General features: G+C 37.8%; 1 protein-coding gene across 3 annotated transcripts in view; it reads left to right on the top strand.

The window, feature by feature from the left end:
* The window catches only part of LOC150075312 (trypsin-1-like), a 54,160-nt gene extending 34,135 nt beyond the window's left edge, over positions 1 to 20,025 (top strand). For all 3 annotated transcript variants that reach the window (XM_090388706.1, XM_090388709.1, XM_090388708.1), the window contains exons 5-9: positions 15 to 91; positions 587 to 687; positions 13,344 to 13,612; positions 14,539 to 14,696; positions 19,678 to 20,025. In XM_090388706.1, the coding sequence (XP_090244832.1) occupies positions 15 to 91; positions 587 to 687; positions 13,344 to 13,612; positions 14,539 to 14,696; positions 19,678 to 19,833 (761 nt within the window). In that variant the 3' untranslated portion in view covers positions 19,834 to 20,025. The remainder of the gene's footprint in view (positions 1 to 14; positions 92 to 586; positions 688 to 13,343; positions 13,613 to 14,538; positions 14,697 to 19,677) is intronic.
* Positions 20,026 to 20,235: the final 210 nt, after the last annotated feature.

The following is a 20,235-nucleotide window of genomic DNA, read 5'->3' as shown; positions in this document are numbered from 1 at the left end:
TCTTATATTTCCAGATTGTGGAAAGCCATACGTTAGAAACAACAAGATAGTTGGAGGAGATGACACAAAGTTCGGCCACAATCCATGGCAGGTAAATATTCAATTCATTTATGTAAGCTTTAAAGTTTAAACTGTAATTGATACATAATAAAATCTCAGCGATGACAGGTGAACCAATTTCCGAACAAGCGAAGTATATAAAATTAGAATGAGTGTGGAAGAAGTTAAGGCCACGAGGCGTTACTAGCTTTATATCATGCGCATAAACTGAGTAATTGCAATTATTTTAATTCCACGGGTAGATGCTGCTCATCTAGTGAAATATGCCCCTGATTAAATGAAGGTCAATATTAAATTCCACGTCTTGCAGTTAATATAAACGCTGTAATTAGGCTATTGCTTTTTAAATCGAAATCGTTTTTATTGCTAAATATATAAATATTACTTATATAACACAAAGTAGCCAACATTTATCAGAAATATGGTGTCATTTACCTCTTACCAAACAACTTTATAAAAATCTGGTTATTACACGCACAAACAGATACAGAGAAATGAATTTTGAATGAAATACTATTTGTTTCAGGTTGCCATAGTCAAGCAAGCATTTCTTCAGCGAAAGATCTCCTGCGGAGGTGCGCTAATACACAAAAAATGGGTTGTTACAGCAGCTCACTGCGTTTCCAGGTAAGAGTCAAGACAGCTGAATGTAGTGGGTGCTATAATTTTTGAATATCAAAAAAGTATTTTTAATACTTTTTTAAATAAATGTTTTTATTATTAGAACACCGATTCTGTAAAGCCGGACATTTATTCGTTAACCTATACTAAATTTATTTTATAAAAGTAAAATTGTTTTCATTTTTTATTATAAGCGCTTAGCATAAGATTCCTTTGCGTAGTTAGTGAAACCAATTGGTGGTGCAAGGCCTGGATAGCAAGGGGAGGAGAGTTATTGATACCGATGGCATCTCAATCCGTTTCTAGGTGGCAAGCGAAGCACTTCCAACATGATACGTAACAGACTGCAGGGAAAGATTGGCCACCCCTGGCAACACTATCCAGAGTAGACCGAAATGATCTTATTATGAAGAGAGTGACTGTACCATGGAAGCTCATTCCACGTGACCAAATCACAGGTACATCTACGAGGGGAGATAAAGTCCCCCCCCCCCCTCATCATCTTTTACAATTGTATATAAGGCACGCGTTTATGCTTAAAAGCTACTAATGTGGACGTTCCAGCCCTCCCCAAACAAAATTTCTGCTGCGGTACTGAACAAGACTGTCGTACTACTCGGAAGGGTAGTTTAACAATCTTATCAGACATACCTGCAAAACATCAACCAAGAATTTGAAGTATCAACAGTAGTTGAGGTTTGCACGAATGCACCACGAACAGAGCTCTATAGCCTTAATTTTCACGGAAGAGCGGCGACTCACACAGCGGCCTCTATGGTGCTGTTGGGTTTTAGGCATATCAGCGACTGAGACTATATTGCGCCATTGTGGATTATGGCAGTACAAACTAGAGGGATTGTTGGTTGGATTAATCGTTAAAATGTGCTCCTGTTCTTAAGATTATTTAAAGTTTTTTAAGCCTCCCCCTGCTATTAAATTATGTGCTTCTTAAAGACGAAGAGTTGGTGAGTTGTTCTGTTAAATTTTGGGTGTCGGAATCGTGGGGTTGTGCTGATATCATCGAGTGAAGTATTCTCTTTCATTATTTGAATACTATACATAGGAATACATAGAGTTAACACTGGAATATATACCGTTCTGAAATTTCCCATAGACTTAGCATTAGCCCATAGACTTTTCATGGGAGAAAATGGCTACCTGAGAAATTTTGTTTAAAAATATCCATGGAGATGGAAAACAATAACTAGTGCCATCTCAGTAAATACATAGTACTGAATAATATTAAATATAATATAATTCAAAATATACATATTTTGAAGTTGTGTGATTATTTTCGGGATATTTTGAAGAAGAGAAATCTATCCAGCTATAAGATTATTTATTTATGGCTTTTGTTTCTTCACTGAAACATACTCTCTTAAACATGGATACGGATTTAGAAAAAACTTTAACTAGACATTCTGAAGCAGAGAATTCGTCTTCCGGATCGGAGTTAGTGGATTCGGGGAGGAGAAAGAAATCTTCAGACAATGTAAAAATGTCTAGAGGTAAAAAAAACACCTAAAACGCCCAGAGTGCTTGCTCCTCGGTTGGACAAAGATAAAGACAAGGATAAGGATAAAAATCCTCAGGTGTGGGTGGAAGAGTCTACCCCATCAATAGAAACGGATGTTAATCTAATTACTACTACGATTAATACGGATAATCAAAATAGTTCTAGTGAAAATGATGTGGTTCGGGATTCGTCATTTACCGAGGGTTTGGACCTTGGTGGGTCCATAGAGGCTTCTGCTGTGTATTCAGCGGTAGCCAAAATCCGAAAGGCTTTGGGTGAGGTAATGTCAGCTGATTCAAGCAAAGTAACAAAGTTGGCCTCAAATCGCATCCATAGTTTGTGGGCAGATTTGGAGGCAGTCACAACAGCTTTATTGATTGACAATGAGCGATTAAAAGCTAAATCAGTTGAACTAGAAATTCGAGCAAATCATTTTAATCAGCTAATGGAGAAACGGGCAGCTCCTCATAGATTTTTTGCTGATGCTGTTAGGCAGAATTTGGTTTGTGAGAATTTAAATGGTGATACTATTGTTAGAGAGGCTACTGAGAGGCGCGCAATGGGTGTTGCTGCTGCAGATAAGGTTGTGCATGTGTCCTCGGTTAGTCCTCGTGGTATTTCGGACCCTAAAAATATTGTTATACTTAGACCAACAGAGAATTCTGCTTTGGCTTCAAGCCAAGACGTCAGGAATGCGGTGGCAGACGCAATTAAGAAGGATTATAAGAATATGAAAATTAAAAATATTCGTCTCCTGAGGAATAAAAGGGTTTTATTAGAAACCACAAACTCAGAAGATGCAACTAGGATAGGGAACGTTTCAGCTTTAAAGGAGGTTGGTATATCGATCGAGAGGCCTAAAATGTCAGATCCAACAGTGCTTGTATACGGGGTTCCCAAGGAGTTTACAAAGGATGAAATCCTGGAGGATTTATATTATAAAAATTTTAAAGATTATGAATTTACTCAGGATGAGGTAAAAGATGAAGTAACATTCAGATTTAATTCTGGATCTGGAACTAATGCAACTAATTGGGTCATTGGTTTCAGCCCTCGATTATATAAATGCTTGTTTCATAATGAAAGAATTTTCCTTGGATTCGGTTCACATAGGTTTCGGAAATTCACGGTGGTGAACAAGTGTTTTAGATGTCTGGGTTTTGGACATGGTGCACAGTCATGTTCACACAAGACTGTTTCTTGTGGTCACTGTGCTAATGGGGGTCATGTTTTCGCTGAGTGCCCTCACAAGGAGGATCCTCCACAATGTATTAATTGTAAGAGAAGAAACAGAGATTGTAATCACTCCGTAAGGGACATTAAGTGTCCTGAGTACATGAGAGCAGTGGAATTAGCAAACATGCGCATCAATCATGGAATAATAACTCCTCTGATTTTACCTCTGGAGCTTTGCAAGGACATAGAGATTTAAAGATTTTGCAAATAAATGGTCAGCGCTGTCGGGCAGTTGCTGATGAAATAAGGGTGATTGCCTTGGAGCATTGTATAGATATTGTTTGTATACAGGAGCCATTTTATTCCTCACAAGTGGGAGGGGCAGCTCATAAGATTATGGGTTTTCCTTCTTCTACTAGAATAGTAGCAGCTGTGGATGTTCCTCCAAAATCCGCTATTGTAATTTTTAATCAAGACCTTGTTGTAACGTCAATCACGGGTTTGTGCTCGGCGTGTATGACAAGCATTATTGTGTCTTCACAAGTTTCTTCTTTCTGCCTAGTGTCACTGTATTGTCCTCCATCGGAAAATATTCAGATAGCGCTTCATAATTTGGAAAATATTTGTTTAAGATATGCATCCCATAATCTCATTGTGACTGCTGATTTTAATGCAAAATCACATTTTTTTTTTTGGCACAGTGGATATACTGATGTGAGAGGGAACCAATTTGAAGACCTTATCTCATAATCTTGTTGTTCAAAACCTTCCAAATAAGCCGTTCACCTTTTCAACTGTAAATGGAGAGTCTAATATTGACGTAACTGCGACATCTCTTCGTATGTGCGATTCTATTTTGAATTGGGAAGTCAATTCTGGTTTAGTAAATAGTGATCACCGTGCAATTTCATTTGATCTCTGTTTCGAAGTAAGGGAAAAGAGCTTCGCTACGAGTGATCTGTCTAGATTTTCTATGGACCGTGTTAACTGGAACAATTTTAAAAATTATTTGACTACAGTTTTCGATAGTGATAATTGTGCGATACCTGGAGAGAGTTTAAATGGTATGACAGCTTATGAATATGTAAACTATGTACAGTATCATATTTTCCAGACTTGTGTGCACTCTACGAGGAGAAAAAGGACTAAAAAGTTATCTGTGCCGTGGTGGACTCCTGCTTTGTCTTCTCTGAGGTCTCAGGTATGCCAGGCTAGGAAAGTATACCAAAGAAATAGACATCTCTCTAGTGTTGATGTGGAATCATTTAAAAATGCCTATAAAGAGAGAAGAAAGGCCTTTCATAAGGCTATTGCTGAGAGCAAGAGAACTTGTTGGCAAAATTTGGTTAATGAAGTTGGTAACAGAGATCCCTGGGGTCTCGTGTATAAAATCTCTCGTAATAAGTTGCTTTGTGGAGAAATATACAACACTGTATTGAACAATAATGATGAGACATTGGATTGGTTTTCTACTGTGGAAACGATTGTTAGAAGACTATTTCCTCAGGATCTTCCTCAAGATGATTCACCTGAACAAACAGAGATACGCCGGATGAACTCTGAGTTTACAGGAGCAGGTGACGCTGAAGCTGAACTCTTCAGTTTGGTGGAGTTGGGTGCAGCAGTAGCTAAATTGAACGTTAAGAAATGTCCAGGTTTGGACTTAATTGAAAATCAAGTAATCATTAAGTTTTATGATTACTTTCCTCAAATTATGTTAAATTTGTTTAATAAATGTTTCACTGAAGGTACGTTTTCAAGACCGTGGAAGATGGCACTGCTAAAGATATTGCATAAGCCTGGTAAGCCCAGGACTGATCCGAGAGCATACAGACCAATTTCTCTCTTGGCGAACATGGGTAAGGTTTATGAAAGGTTACTTGCTCCCAGAATTTCTGCGATGTTAGAGGATAAGCATCTGTGTTCTGCTGATCAGCATGGATTTAAGAAGGGGCACTCTACAGAGGACGCCATAACATCTCTTTTAAAGTACATTAAGGATTCTTCTGAGAAATATGTTCTTATGGTCTTTATAGACTTCGAAGGAGCATTTGATTCGGTATGGTGGGAAAGTGCCCTTCGATCTCTAGTGCTTGCAGAGTGTAATAGTTACATATTTAACACTATAAGGTCATACTTTCAGGACAGATTTATTACTGTGCGTGCACGTCATCTGTCATATAGTGCCAGTGTCTCGAGAGGCTGTCCTCAAGGTTCGGTTTTGGGACCTCTCTTTTGGAATGCAGTTTTAGATCAGTGGCTTGTTAAGGAGAGTACAGAGGTTGCTAAGATAGCTTATGCTGATGACCTTGTGATTGGAGTTTCTGGGCGCTCCAGACTTATATTGGAAAGAAAAATACAGTCAGTTTTAGATGATTTAATGGAGTGGGCCAATTTGAACAAATTGAAGATCTCTGCAAGTAAGACCTGTTTTATGGTTTTTAAGAAACAATTTGATTACGGCAGGCCTCCAAGAGTTCTTTTAGGTGGTGTTCAAATTCCTTATGTTGCTAAAACTAAGTATTTGGGATTAATCATAGATGACAAACTTTCCTTTTTCCCACATGTTTCACACCTAAATGTAAAAGTAAGACACTTTACAGGCTCCATTGCTAGGATTTCTCGTAAGGAGTGGGGATTGAATAAGAGAGTGTTGTCATTGTATTATAAGACTATTTTTCTCCAGATAGTGGCATATGCGGCTGTTGTTTGGTTTTCTGTGGTAACTAAAACTAGGATTCGATCGAAACTTTTATCGCTTCAGCGCTCTATGTTATTAACTTTATTGAAAGTACCTAGAACAGCGTCTACAAACGCCCTACAGGTAATTGCTGGTACCATGCCATTGGATTTATTTATTGTCTACAGAGGGTTTTTGTACAAATTGAAAAAGGGTACATCAGTAACGTTTTTGGATATTACAATTGATTTGGAGAATAATATTAAAGAAGAAAAACAACGAATATGGAACAAATTAATGGATTTATGGCAGACCAGATGGGAAAGTGGTGATGTTGGAGCTGTGACGAGGAAATATATTCCCCAGGTGAACTATGCATTGGCAAAAACCGTGGCATCTTGGTTTACGCCTTCTATGTACACTTCTCATTTGTTAACAGGACACGGCTCACTTAGGGCCAGATTATATGAGAGAGGGTTGGAGACAGATCCTTTCTGTACATGTGGCGAGCAGGAGACTTGGATGCATGTAATTTTTTTGTCGTGAGTATGAAGACCAAAGGCGGATTTTGATGGCGCATATTCCTGACTTATCATTTGATACAGTGCATTTGCTTATTGCAAATCGTGACTGTTTTAATTTATTTCAGGAGTTTTCAGCTGCTGTTTTTGCAAGAACTGTTCTCAGAGCCTTTCTTCAGAGGCAAACCTAGTGTCTTAATTGTCTTCATGGAGTTTCACTATTGGTTTCTGCATCTGGCTGGCGGCTGGGGTGCTGGACCTGATTCATGGTGTTGGGTCTGGTGCTCTGGTTGGTTGTCTTTTGTGCTGCAATCATGAATACTCCATTCTGGATTCTGCCGTGCTGGATCAGATTCACTGCGTCGGGTCTGGTGGTCTAAAGCGTCTATTATCCATGGCGTACAGTTGGAGATTGCTGGATAGTACCGTTATTGGTTTTGGAGGTTCCAGTGCATGTGAAACAGCAGCTGAGGAAATATTCAGTTGAACTGTGATTTTTGAAGTTTATAGTTGTGCCATCCAGACTATTGAATATTATTGTTGTTTTATTATATATATATATATATATATATATATATATTTTTTTTTTTTTTTTTTCCCTGCTGGCTCCCTGGTATGGGCAACCCGGGGCGCGGGATTGCTGGCACTCACTGGTATTGCACTACCTCCAGTGGGTGCGGGATTTCAAGTGCGAATAGCGCTACAGTAAAATCAGACTCAAGTAATTTAACATACTTTTTAAGGACTGCTTTGTAAAGACTATATATTCCCAAGTTCTCAAGGTAGATTTGGGCTTATGCCTGGGAGCTACCCTGAATAAGAACACACTTGCACACACACATGAGAGTTTAATGTTTGTCAGAGCATATAATTATATGTAAATATATCTTGTATATAAATCATGTATATACTTTTATGTACATAATGTTGAGACTATATTGTGTGTAATTAATAAATGAATGAAAAATGAAATGAAAGTACAAACGTGTGCCGACGGATATTGTTTGCAGGCTAAAATATTCTGATAATGATGAAGGCTTAACAGTGGCGTAGCTACCATGTAGGCAGGCAAGGCAATTGCCTCCTGGACCGGCGTCTTTAGCTGTCTCCTCTTTTTGCAAATTTTCGTTAATTATGTAGGGGCCCGAACATGTTCTTTGCCTCCGGGCCCAAAAAAAGGGTAGCTACGCTACTGAGGCTTAATATCAAACTTTGCAGATAATACAAAGGATGGTTAATGAGAGTAATGACAGTATGCTACTGCAACAGGATCTAGAAAAGTTTGACAGATGGGCTGAGAAATGACAACCGAAGTTTAACATTGACAAATGTAAAGTACTCCATATGAGTAACAGTCATGGGCGCCGGCAGGACATTTTTCAAGGTAGTGCATGTGGGAATAAATTTTTTGTTCACCAAAATAAATTAACGAAAATATTAAAAATTGTGTATTACTTTGAAATCCAAAGATCTTGCACCATGCTGCCGGCACCCATGGTAACAGTAATCCTAGAGTAACGTACCAACTGTGTGGTAGTCAGGGTAGAGGAAAATGAAAACGAGAGTAACTGAGCAGTCAGATATGAAGTTTTTTAAGCAATGCAGACAGGCTGCCAGGACTCTCATGGGGTTTTGTCAATGACATACAGGAATTTTATTAGCAGGGATAAGGGGATGGTTGACCCATTGTACAAAGCAATGGTCAGGCTACACCTTGAGTACTACACACAAGTCTGGAGGCCTCATTTTAGGCTAGATGTGGAGCTGCTGAAACGAGTACAGAGAAGGGCAACCAGATTGGTCAGGGGAACAAAGGGGTTCTCTTACCAAGAAAGGCTTCAGTTCTACAAACTGCAGCATTTGGAGACCATGCACCTGAGAGGTGATCTGATTTTATTAGCAGAGATACGGGGATGGTTGTCCCATTGTACAAAGCAATGGGCAGGCTACACCTTGAGTACTACACACAAGATCTGATTGATCTGATTTTATAGACTTGTTAGTTTAACTTCTGTTCCAGGTAAGTTAATGGAGGCACTGGTTAAGGAAGCACTGCAGGATCATCTAGACAAGAATTCAGTTATAGCTCAGACGCAGCATGGTTTTGTTAAGGGCAGGTCTTGCCTGACCAATTTGATTGGATACTATGATGTAGTCACAAATGAACTGGATGCAGGGAATAACTTTGATATTATATATTTGGATCTTAGAAAGGCTTTTGATACTGTTGCACATGGAAGACTGCTGCACAAATTGGAGCAGTGTGGCATTGGAGGCAAATTGCTGCTATGGATAAGGGGATGGTTGAGTGGCAGAAGACAGAGAGTGGTAATCAATGGACACTGCTCAACATGGACTAATGTTATTAGTGGAGTTCCTGAGGGTTCAGTGTTGGGTCCGTTGTTGTTTTCAGTGTTTATGAATGATATTGATGATGGGATATCAAGTTTAATGTCCAAGTTTGCAGATGATACAAAGGTTAGCAGGGTTGTTAAGAACACTACTGACGCTGTGCTGCTGTAACAGGATCTGGAAAGGTTGAACAGATGGGCTGAGAGGTGGCAAATGAAGTTTAACATTGACAAATGTAAAGTACTACATATGGGAAACAGTAACCCCAGAGCAACGTATCAACTCTGCGGTACTACACTGACAGTGGCGGAGAATGAAAAGGACCTGGGGGTAATTGTGCAGGCAGATATGAAGTTCTCTGAGCAGTGCAGACGAGCTGCAAGAGTAGCTCATGGTGTCTTGTCAATGATATACAGGAATTTTTCTAGCAGGGATAAGGAGGTGATTATTCCCTTGTATAAGGCAATGGTTAGGCCACATCTTGAGTACTGTATACAGGTCTGGAGGCCTCATTTCAAGAAGGATGTAGAGCTGCTGGAACGGGTACAGAGAAGGGCAACAAGATTAGTGAATGGAACAAAGGGTTGCTCTTACGAAGAAAGGCTTTAGTTTTGCAAATTACAGAGTCTGGAGACTAGGCACCGGCGAGGTGATCTGATAGAGGTGTATAAGGCTTTGAATGGTTTGAGCATGCTCAATGCCAATGGGATTCTTCATCTTGCTCAGAATAATCACCTCAGAGGGCATAAATTCAAATTGAGGAAGGACGGATGTCGGATAGATGTGCGGAAATTTGCCTTTGGCCAGCGGGTGGTTGGTTGGTGGAACCGACTTCCATCACTTGTTGTTGAAGTTGATAGCCTAAACAAATTTAAAGCTCAACTGGACAGGTATTTCGAACGAACGGAGGGGGTGAAATGGGAGTGGTGTGTGTGTTTTTTTTTTTTTTTTTGGCTGATGCTGAATAAGCTTGCTTTCTTGCATCATATGCCTCTACTAATGCTAATGATTGAGGTGTTTAAGACTTTGAATGGATTGAGCAAGCTCAGTGCTGATGAGATTTTTCTTCTTGCTCAGACCCCCTATCCTAATTTGAATTTGTGCCCCACATAAGGGGACCCAAATTCAAATTGAAGAAAGATGGTTGCAAAATAGATGTACAGAAGTTTGCCTTGTTGGAACAAAACTTCCATCTGAAAGAAGATTAAGTGTTAACCAGTAAAACAATTTAAGTGTTAACCAGAAAAACACTTAATCTTCTTTCACCATGGATCCCAGTACAACAGGCCAATTTGTCCTCAAAACTTCCATCTGTTGTGGGAATTTGATAGCTCAAATAAATCAATGAAGAACTAAATAAACTATTGGAAGGAATGGACAATGAAAAATACCAAACGTCAGTGAAAACTGACCCATTCACAAAACTGGAACTTGAAGCAGTTCTTAAGAAGATTAACATAAAAAAATGCCCAGGATTGAACATGGTGGAATGTGCTTTCATCATTACACTACATAAAATTAAACCTGAGCTCCTGCTACTGTTATACAACAAATGTCTCTCTCACTATTGTTTCCCACAAATCTGGAAGACTGCACTACTTGGTCTCATCGCCAAGCCCAATAAACCAATTACAGAGCCGAGATCCTTCAGACCCATAGCACTTCTGGCCAACATGGTAAAAATCCTAGAACGGTTACTAGCTCTGCGCATTACAAATCTGTTTCTTTCTCGGAATCTGATCTCGCCTGCACAATATGGATTTACCCCAGGTGGGTCCTGTGAGGAGGCCCTCTCAGACCTGGTCCTGTATCTGGAGATGTACGAAATGGCCTTGTTCATTGATTTTGAGGGGGCATTCGACAACGTATGGTGGGAAAGCGCCCTGGAACGCCTAAGATCGGAAGAATGCCCTCACAATCTCTATTGGCTAATCCGAAACTACTTTTCAGAGCGATCGATCATCGTAAAATCTAAATACCAACAGATCCACAGGCCTGTTTACCGGGGGTGTCCACAGGGGTCAGTTCTGGGACCCCTGGTCTGGAGTATGATGCTTCAAAACTGGTTACACAAATCATTTGAACATACTAAAGTCATTGCATTTGCCGATGATTTGACTGTCATCATCTCAGGTCATTCAAGATCGGTCCGTAAACTGAGAGGGCAGAAAGTCCTTGATAGTCTCACCTCCTGGGTGGCAACCAACAAACTTCAGATTAATCCCACTAAAACAAAGATGATGATTTTCAAAACCAAACCTGACATAAGAAGGCCCCCCCCCATATCAAAATTAATGGTATCCAGCTATCCTGGTCGTGCAGGCCAGGGTCTTGGGAGTGATCACAGACCACAGGCTATCATTCCTGCCTCACCTACAACACCTTCGTGAAAAAACCAGGAGGTTTACAGCCTCCATCATTAGAATTTCAAGAAATGAGTGGGGGCCTGTCCAGGAGGACCCTGCTCCTCTACTAGTATAAAGTGGTATTCCTTCCCATAGTCATTCGCGACCGGAGATTGGTTCCACAGAGTGGTAATCGTCAAAATGAAGCAAACTCAACTCAATCCAGAGGGCTATGCTACTAGCAACACATCGCATCTTCCGAACGGTGTCCACTGCGGCAATTCAGGTTATTGCTGGGACTCTTTCATTAGACCTTTATGTAATATTTAGAGGATTATGATTCAGGCTCAAAAAAGGAATACCTACCTCCATCATGGATATAGACCTATCGCTAAATGATGACAATAAAAGGGAAAAAGCTCGATGCTTTAAAGAGCTAATAAATGTCTGGCAAACAAGGTGGGACAATTCAACTGTTGACACTGTAACCATAAATTTCCTACCGGATGTCTCCTTTGTCGAAGAAGATTAGCTCATGGTTTACAATTAGTCTGGAAACAACGTATCTTATTACTGAGCATGGATCCCTTAACGAAAAACTCCACCAGCTAGGCCTGTTAAACACTGATCTCTGTTTCTGTGGAGCAAAAGAAAACTGGCAACATCTCCACGAATGTGCCTGCTATGAAGACATTAGGAATGAGCTGTCCCATCCTTCAGTCCGAAAGTCCCATCCTTACAACTAATGTGGTAGCAACATAACCTCAAGCACCAATCAAAGATCAACCTATTGACCTTTTCAGGCATATATTATTACTCTATTTTATTTTTATTTATATTTTTTCCTTTCCTCACCTCTCTTTCTTTTTCTTCTTCCTTTTCTTTTCCCCCTTTTTTTTCTTTTCTTTTTTCCCCTTTTTTTCTTTTATTTTTCTTTCTTCTCTCAAAATCTGCACCACGGGTGAATGTTTGTGTGTGTGTGTTTTTTTTTTTTTTTTTTTTTTTTTTTTGCTGAAGTCCCTCTGGAATGGGCCCCCCAGAGGATCCTAGCCCACCTGCTGGCAACACCAGGTGGGTCAGAGTCCCTTTTGAGACGTTACGTGATATATACTGGGACTGGCCCACCTTCCCGTGGTGTGGACGAGTACCCAGAATCATCTGTCCAGGTGACTGATGCTTCTGGGTAGCCAAAGAGGCCAGAACAGAACACACACATAATACACACAAACCTACGTCACACACATATCTGGCCCATTTGTAGTGCTATACTGTTCTTCACAGAGATAGGTTTTTTTTTTTTTTTTTTTTGTTGATGCTGTATAAGCTTGCTTTCTTGCATCATTTGCCATTGCTGATGCTAACTTATCAGATTTCTAGAAAACTTTCTAGAATCTAAACTATCCAATTTTGTTTATACTGTATTTAACTTCATTACATTTATGTATATATCAAATAACAGTTGCAAATATTACTGTAATATAAATAACCCATGTAACTATCATTTTTTTTTTCATTCCCACTAGCTTGCATGTTGAACAGGGGTGATTGTAAAAATCAATAAACTGAATTAATAATAATATCGAGGGCAAGTAATATCACATGCCTTGGCAATATTTACTGATGTACAACTATACATTAAAGCCAATCATGAGCCCACTTGGTATAATCACCGCTCTCCCGACACCAGGGAAAAGACCCGAGTTCGAATCCTGTCAATGACACGAGGAATTTTTATGAGCCTTTTTCACAAAAGGCCCATAAAAATTCCTGGCTGAGTTAGTCAGTCTCAGGCGAGGATGGCATGGTTTTACGTCCAGCAAACAGTAAATCGACCACAGAACACTCACAGTTTATAGATATATTATATATGGTGCAATATGGCCTAAGTTCCTTAAAACCTTACAACAACCAACCAGCTAATCATGATTAATAACACATAATAAACCTCTTCACGAAGACCACAATTGTGGTCTTCGTGAAGATGTTCCAAAGGCTAGAACACTGTTTTAGACTTTGAGAACGCACAATATTTTAAGATGTGTTCATCTAATTATGGTTTTCTTATTTTGTAGGACCCCTGCATCAGGTCTCAGGGTTCGAGTGGGAGAACACAACATCCGGGAGACTACAGAACCCTATCCCCACGAAGAATATCCTGTCCGCAGAAAAGTAGTGAACCACGGTTATAACCCTGCAACATACCAAAACGACATAGCAATACTGGAGCTGCAGAGGCCTGTCATATTTCGGCGACATGTTATCCCAGTGTGCCTGCCAGAGAAAGGAGACAATTTCACTGGAATGACGGCTTCAGTTACTGGTTGGGGTAGAACTCAGTATGGTAAGTGGTACTAACCTGAGAAATTGCGAATGTTAGATTTATAGTGACGTAATTAAAGGGCTCCGTAGCCGAGTGGCCAGGAGAGGGAGTGCAGTGGCACACGCTCTTTGAGTAGACCGGGGGTTCAAGCCCCTGACCTGCTAAATACGGTCGATCTGCCAACCCGCACTGGACCAGCGTGGCAGATTATGGTCCATTTCCCCCAGCATGAATTGTTGAGGAGGCTTCGATCCTGCAGCGGGTTGATAATGGCTGCAATTTATTTATTTTTTTTATTTAATGAAGTTAATCGGAAATTCTACTACAACGTTTGCTATTGGAATAAATAGATTTCTGTTGCTCCTGCCTAAGCAATAATAGTTAAAATCTACCTTATGTGAGTACATACACCTGAGTACCCAGTTCATTAGGTACAACAAATCTAATAGCGAGTAGCACCTTCAGTTCTCAAAAGATAGCCTCACTTGCACCTAGACGGACATGGACTCCGCAAGGCAATGAAAGCGTTTCAGAGGGATGCTGTGCCCCACAGATTCGCCTGCATCCCAGGGTTGCCTCATATTCGAGGCAGCGGAACGCCGACTGCGAACTCGTTCCACTTCAGTCGGGCTGAGATCTGATGATTAAGGCTGTGGTTACTCATGTGAATAAAAAAAAAAAAAAAGCGTTATCTTTTTTAAGAGCCTAGTGTGCTAATGTGTAGTGATGATAAAAAAAAAAAAAACATGAAAATAAGCACTTAAGGCCAGAAGGGCAACTATCACTATAAAAAAAAAAAAATTACAGTTATACAACAATAATTTTGTTAAAAATATTTAAATTTTAAAGTCATGTAAAGAATGCATAGTGTTTACAGAAGTGGAAAGCTGTCATAAATGACATTCATAATAATGACAATCATAAAACAAGGACTTTTTTTTTTATAGGTGTAAGGAGAGCACCTAGTGTCCTTCAAGTGGTAGATGTGCAAATAATTGACCATTCCGTCTGCCAGGACTGGTACAAAAGTATCGGAAGAAGGGAGACCATATTTCCAACGATGCTTTGCGCTGGTTTTGAAAATGGAGGAAAAGATTCTTGTCAGGTAAGAAATAATTTAAGAATACGTTGTGCCTCAGTTTAAAAGTCAAAGCTTTAAGATGCAGCAGTCAGGGTCCTATTAATAGTAATACAGAACTAAAATCTGGGAGTAGAACTTGTTTTTTTTTTCTTCTTCTTTTCTTTCCTTTAAAAAAGAATACCAGGAATAATGCTTCTAGGAACGGCGGTTTCTGCAAATATCATAGATAGGGGCTGTATCATGGACAGAAGAACTTAGAATACGCAAATTCTACCTGATAGACCAAATTCTACCATTTGGAGGTCAAACGAGTTCGTCTGTATACCAAAATAGATAGGAACTGAAAACAAGTGCTTTGTTTGCTATATGCTCTGATGATAAATCATGACAAATGAATGAAAGATTAAGAAAAAGTAACCATAGCGTAATTTTAAGTTAAAAAAAAAAAAAACCGTTCTTATGAAATTGTCCTTAGAAAGGATAAATGTAAACAAATTCCGTAAAACAACGAAGTTGGTGATAGGTAAAAATTAAACTTTTGCAGTGTTAAATAAATAAAGTCCCACGCCGATCCACCCACAGCTATCATTCATTTCTGATGCTTCCTAACAGTCTTGTAATATTTCAGTAATTATAAAATTTGCCGAATAGTTCTCATTGAAGGAATTTCTCCTCCAGATAAGGTTATAAAAATTTGTCTTCCAAATAAGGTTACCTTCGCATGCCCTTCACTAACAAGAAATCAAAACTTTAGTGACAAATTTGTGAAACGGCCTGGGTTCGAATCCCGTCAATAATGCGAGGTTTTTTTTCACTCTATGGCAGAGTTAGGTTTCGAGCGAAGACTGTATGGTTTTTCTTCCTAAAAACTCCGGTAGTTTCATAGAAAATTAGAGACGTAATATACTATGGGTGCATGTGACTACTTGTTCCGGTAACCCTAAATTGAATATACTTTTCTGACCAAAATGGTTTGATATACAGAAATCTTCCATAACGTAAATCCATGTAATCAGCTCAAGAATGATTTCCTAATTTCATATGCTTCTTAATTTCATAAAAAAGTTTTATATTAATGTATTTATAAACTAATTAATTTATAAATAAGCGAAAACATAGTGTTTTTTTTTTGTGCCTAATTCAGTGGTTCCACTACTACTGATTGCTACGGACCATGGGCGCTGGCAGGATAGTTTGCAAGGTGGTGCATATCGGAATAAATTTTCTGTTCACCAAATTTTCGAATACGTGCAATATCTTATGTTTCAATAAATTAATAAAAATATTAAAAATTCTGTATTACTTCGAAATCAAAATGTTACGGACCCCTTCAAAAATCAAAAAAGTTTGCGGACTGCTACATACATATATTTATATGTGAAACAATTCAACTTTATTCTTATTTTTACATAGCTATAGATAATAAAAACTATATTTATTATCATATTTGCTACACACAGAACGAATAATTTGAAATATGTATACAATAAAAAGTTAAAAAAATAATAAAAAAAAAATGACTTTTTTTTACATTTTAATTATATTGTATTTTTTATAAAACAATTAACACTTCAACTAAATATTTTCACATTTATACATTTTTTTTGTATAGTATGAATCAGAGCTGTAATACTCAATATGTTCTACGTTGATAATAATATTAGTAAATTAATAAGAGGAGTTTACCTCAATATAGTACGTGGAACACTTCCGTATGATACCCTCCAGAAATTAAAACGGAAAAAACGAAAAAAATCGACAACTTACCGGTACATTAAAGTAAAATATAAATAATTAAATAATCAATTTAACACAATTCAAAATCAATTTAAAACAATTAAAATTCAAATTAACGCAATTAAAAGAATATATTTTCGTTAGATTCTTTTAATTGCGTTAATTTGAATTTTAATTGTTTTAAATTGATTTTGAATTGTGTTAAATTGATTATTTAATTATTTATATTTTACTTTAATGTACCGGTAAGTTGTCGATTTTTTTCGTTTTTTCCGTTTTAATTTCTGGAGGGTATCATACGGAAGTGTTCCACGTACTATATTGAGGTAAACTCCTCTTATTAATTTACTAACTTTTTTTTTTTTTTTTTTTTTTTTTTGTATAAATTTAGCTAATGAGAAGAATGATGCTGTTTAAAGAAACCAGTTCTAAAATATTTGGCTCAATGATACTAACTTGTACTCTCAAATCAGGTTCTACGTTTTAACTTAATCCTGTATTTTGATTTTGTGTATAAGATAGCAGGGAATGTCTTTTCACACAAGTATGTTGTGGGAAGGAGTATAAAATGTTTGAGTCGCTTCAATCTGCAACGTTACAGGATAACTCTGCAAGCTGTTTTCTATTAGCTGACCTTGTCAAGGATTCATAAGTGTAAACGCCCACTAGTGGTGGGGATTGAACGCGCTCATATTATTTTTATTTATTATTTTTTTTTTTATGAAAACCCCAAACACGAAAGGTATCAAAACCTATAGTACTTAGTACCTTGCATGGGTTGAAGGAGAAGTATGGGGGGGGGGGTCGGAAACTTTGCTCTAGAGACTAAACATGGGTTTCACCACTTCAAGCCTCCAATAAGCAAAGTGGTGGTATTTCACCGGTTGATGAAAGTCATCTACCACCTACAATTGTATCGAAAATAAGTAATATTCTATATCGAAACTCGTGATTCTATCAATATATTTTTAGGAAAATAAAGACATATTACTTGATACCTTCTGAACGTTTCGCGGACCCCCAGGGGTTAGCGGACCCAGTTTAGGAAACACTGGCCTAACTTATTACATATCCCCATGAAATTATGGTAAATCTAATTTAAAGTAATTCTAGTTTGTTTTTATTATTATTTTAAATAAAAAGCAGTTGTTTTTAACTTAAACATGGGAATATATGATTAAATGAGCATTAACAAAATCGTATTTAAAATAATTTATTCGGTATAGACATAGAGTAGGGCAATTCGGAATTAAAATAAATTGTTGTCGTTGGCGCCATCTCTTAGCGAGGACCTGAACTATCAAAATTCCGAAGAATTTGCAGGTGAAAAAGTTTACCAAAAAGTTTTAGAAAAGTACAAAAATCTAACTATAGGAAGTGTCTAATCCACATAACTTTTTTTTATTATATAAAAAACAGTAAAATGACGGTTTTAATAAAAATTGTAAAATTTAAATGGTAAAGTGACGCTTTTAGTAAACCGTTTAAAATAGTCTTAAAATTAATAATCAATAAATACACGTACTGGCACTTGTATACAAGTTGCAAGATTTGTGCAAATATATGTATGAACTATGAAGCTGTTTACTTTTGCAAATATAAATCTCTAGTTAAAACAAAAAAAAAAAAATTAAGGTCTTGTTGAGAAGGAAAGTTTTTTATGTTTCAGGTGTGTGCATTACTTTTGGTGAAATCGCATAAAAGAAAGTGTAGAATTTAATTACAGATATCAGGTGTACGGCAAGCTGCAAGTCAATTCCATCAGACCATTTATCTTCTCCTGTAGTGCTGATCTACTGCTCTACTATTCCGGAGGAGGAAAAAGTAAGGGAACTTAATGAAAAACTACATTGAACACCCAGAAGGAATTCCAGCAGTTTGAAGTCCCCGCAGACAATAGCAAATGCTGCAATAAAGCAAGCTTATATAGCATCAGGCAAAAAAAAAAAAAAAAAACCACTATACTGTTCACCCATCTGTACCTTCCAGGAATTTTTCTAATTCTTCCCTGAATTCATTCAACCCATCCACTTCCACAAAGACAAATGGAATCCCATTTACGTTGGCCATACTTGATCTTATCTAACACATGCTTCATATTTCCGTAGTCTTCTTTGAGTTTGTAAAAGCTACCAATGTGGAACGCACGAGCTGCCCCATCTCCAATTTCTAAGTGCACTACTGGACATGTATATTGTGAATACTTCCCATCGAGAAGCAATACAGTTTTCAAACGTTGAACAGAAAACACTCCACTCTGTTAGACTGTGACTAATACCAAATTCTCTACAAAAGACCAATCAAATCAAAGGAACTGTGCAGAAGTGACATGCATTTTTCTATGTGTGGAAACTAGTGGGATCTAATAGTTTCTATTCTCGGAAAGGAGATGTGAGGAGCTCTGCTTTGGTTTAGTTTAGTTTTCACTCCCGCACTAAGTCATAATTCTGATTACGAAAATTTTACGCTTTACTTGAACAGGATTCTGAGGTGCAGTTTGAACCTGTTCACTAGATTCGTCATCCAATTCTGAAGATTCTTCTCCAAAAAAGTAGATGGGAATTGGCAGGTTTTCACTGTATGGCACGGGAACAACTATGTATATGTTAGGATACACTGCATCATTTCCATCCGTCAATTTTGATATATCAATCATGATGAAGATTAATGTATTCTGCCCATATTCGAGGTGTAACAAAAGACACACTCACGATTATCACGAAATCATCCTCTGCTGATGACCTACAAATACCCCAGCGAAATGAGGTACCCGCAACGGATCTCTTGTCTAAATATGCCACCTCTCACTCTTGTTTGCTTTGATCATGCATAGGCATTCAAAAACAGGCTTCGTGCACTGAAAAACTTGGTGCTAGCAAATATGTCATAATTCGTCTGCTTTGAACTTTGTAATATCCATAAATACAGCAGAACTCCTTTGGAAACAACTTACACCTTAAAACTTCCGTTTAGTAGCTTGCAAAAAAAATAATAAAATAAAATAAATAAATAATCCAGAATTTTACAAGCTCAAATAAATATCACAGTATATTGGTACGCATTTATGTAATATGTATATATAAATGTTGCAAAAACAAAACTTTCAGGTTCCACCAAAACTGTGACACCAGAGCGAAACCAATTTCTTATATATAAGAAAAGTTAAACATGTTTGTTATAATATACATAATTATAATATAAATAAATTTAATTAAAATAAATTTGATTTATTTTGTAAAATTAATTTCGTAAATGATTTCATTTGTAGGGAGACTCCGGCGGTCCATTAACACTGAAGAAGGATGGCCGGTCTATACTGGTGGGTCTAGTCTCGTGGGGTGTGGGATGTGCAAGAGCCAAATTACCTGGAGTCTATACCAAGATCTCAGAGTACGTAGACTGGATTAACTCGCACGTCTTTTGAGAACACCATTCCCCACTTTCTGTACAGTATCACACTCACGATATTGGAGTAACTAATTCAATTTGTCTTGTCAAAGGCTATTAAAGTTTCAAGAAAAGCCTTATAAACAGGACAGAATTTCTGAAATGACTTCGAGGTAGCAAGCTGAAAAGGTTAATTTTAACTATGATCATGTCAATTGATCTTTTGGCCACGGATGTTTCAACAGGCTGGGAAAGCTATTAAGTTTTCCATGAGTTGGCTTTATGATCACTCACCAGATGGTGCCACTAGAGAAGACACCTGATTTCTAAAATTGTTGTATATGGTTTATTGGCTTTCAAACCAGAAATGCTGTAATTTGGAACGTTTTTGACTGCTTTAGTGATGTGTGGTTAGAAATCAGCTAAGAAAAGAATAAAA

Source organism: Mastigoproctus giganteus, chromosome 14, assembly GCF_048544385.1.
Source record: "Mastigoproctus giganteus isolate SK-2022 chromosome 14, ASM4854438v1, whole genome shotgun sequence".
Classification (NCBI taxonomy): domain Eukaryota; kingdom Metazoa; phylum Arthropoda; class Arachnida; order Uropygi; family Thelyphonidae; genus Mastigoproctus; species Mastigoproctus giganteus.
The sequence above is the reverse complement of the archived record's forward strand: the minus strand, read 5'-3'. Positions and strand labels throughout refer to the sequence as shown.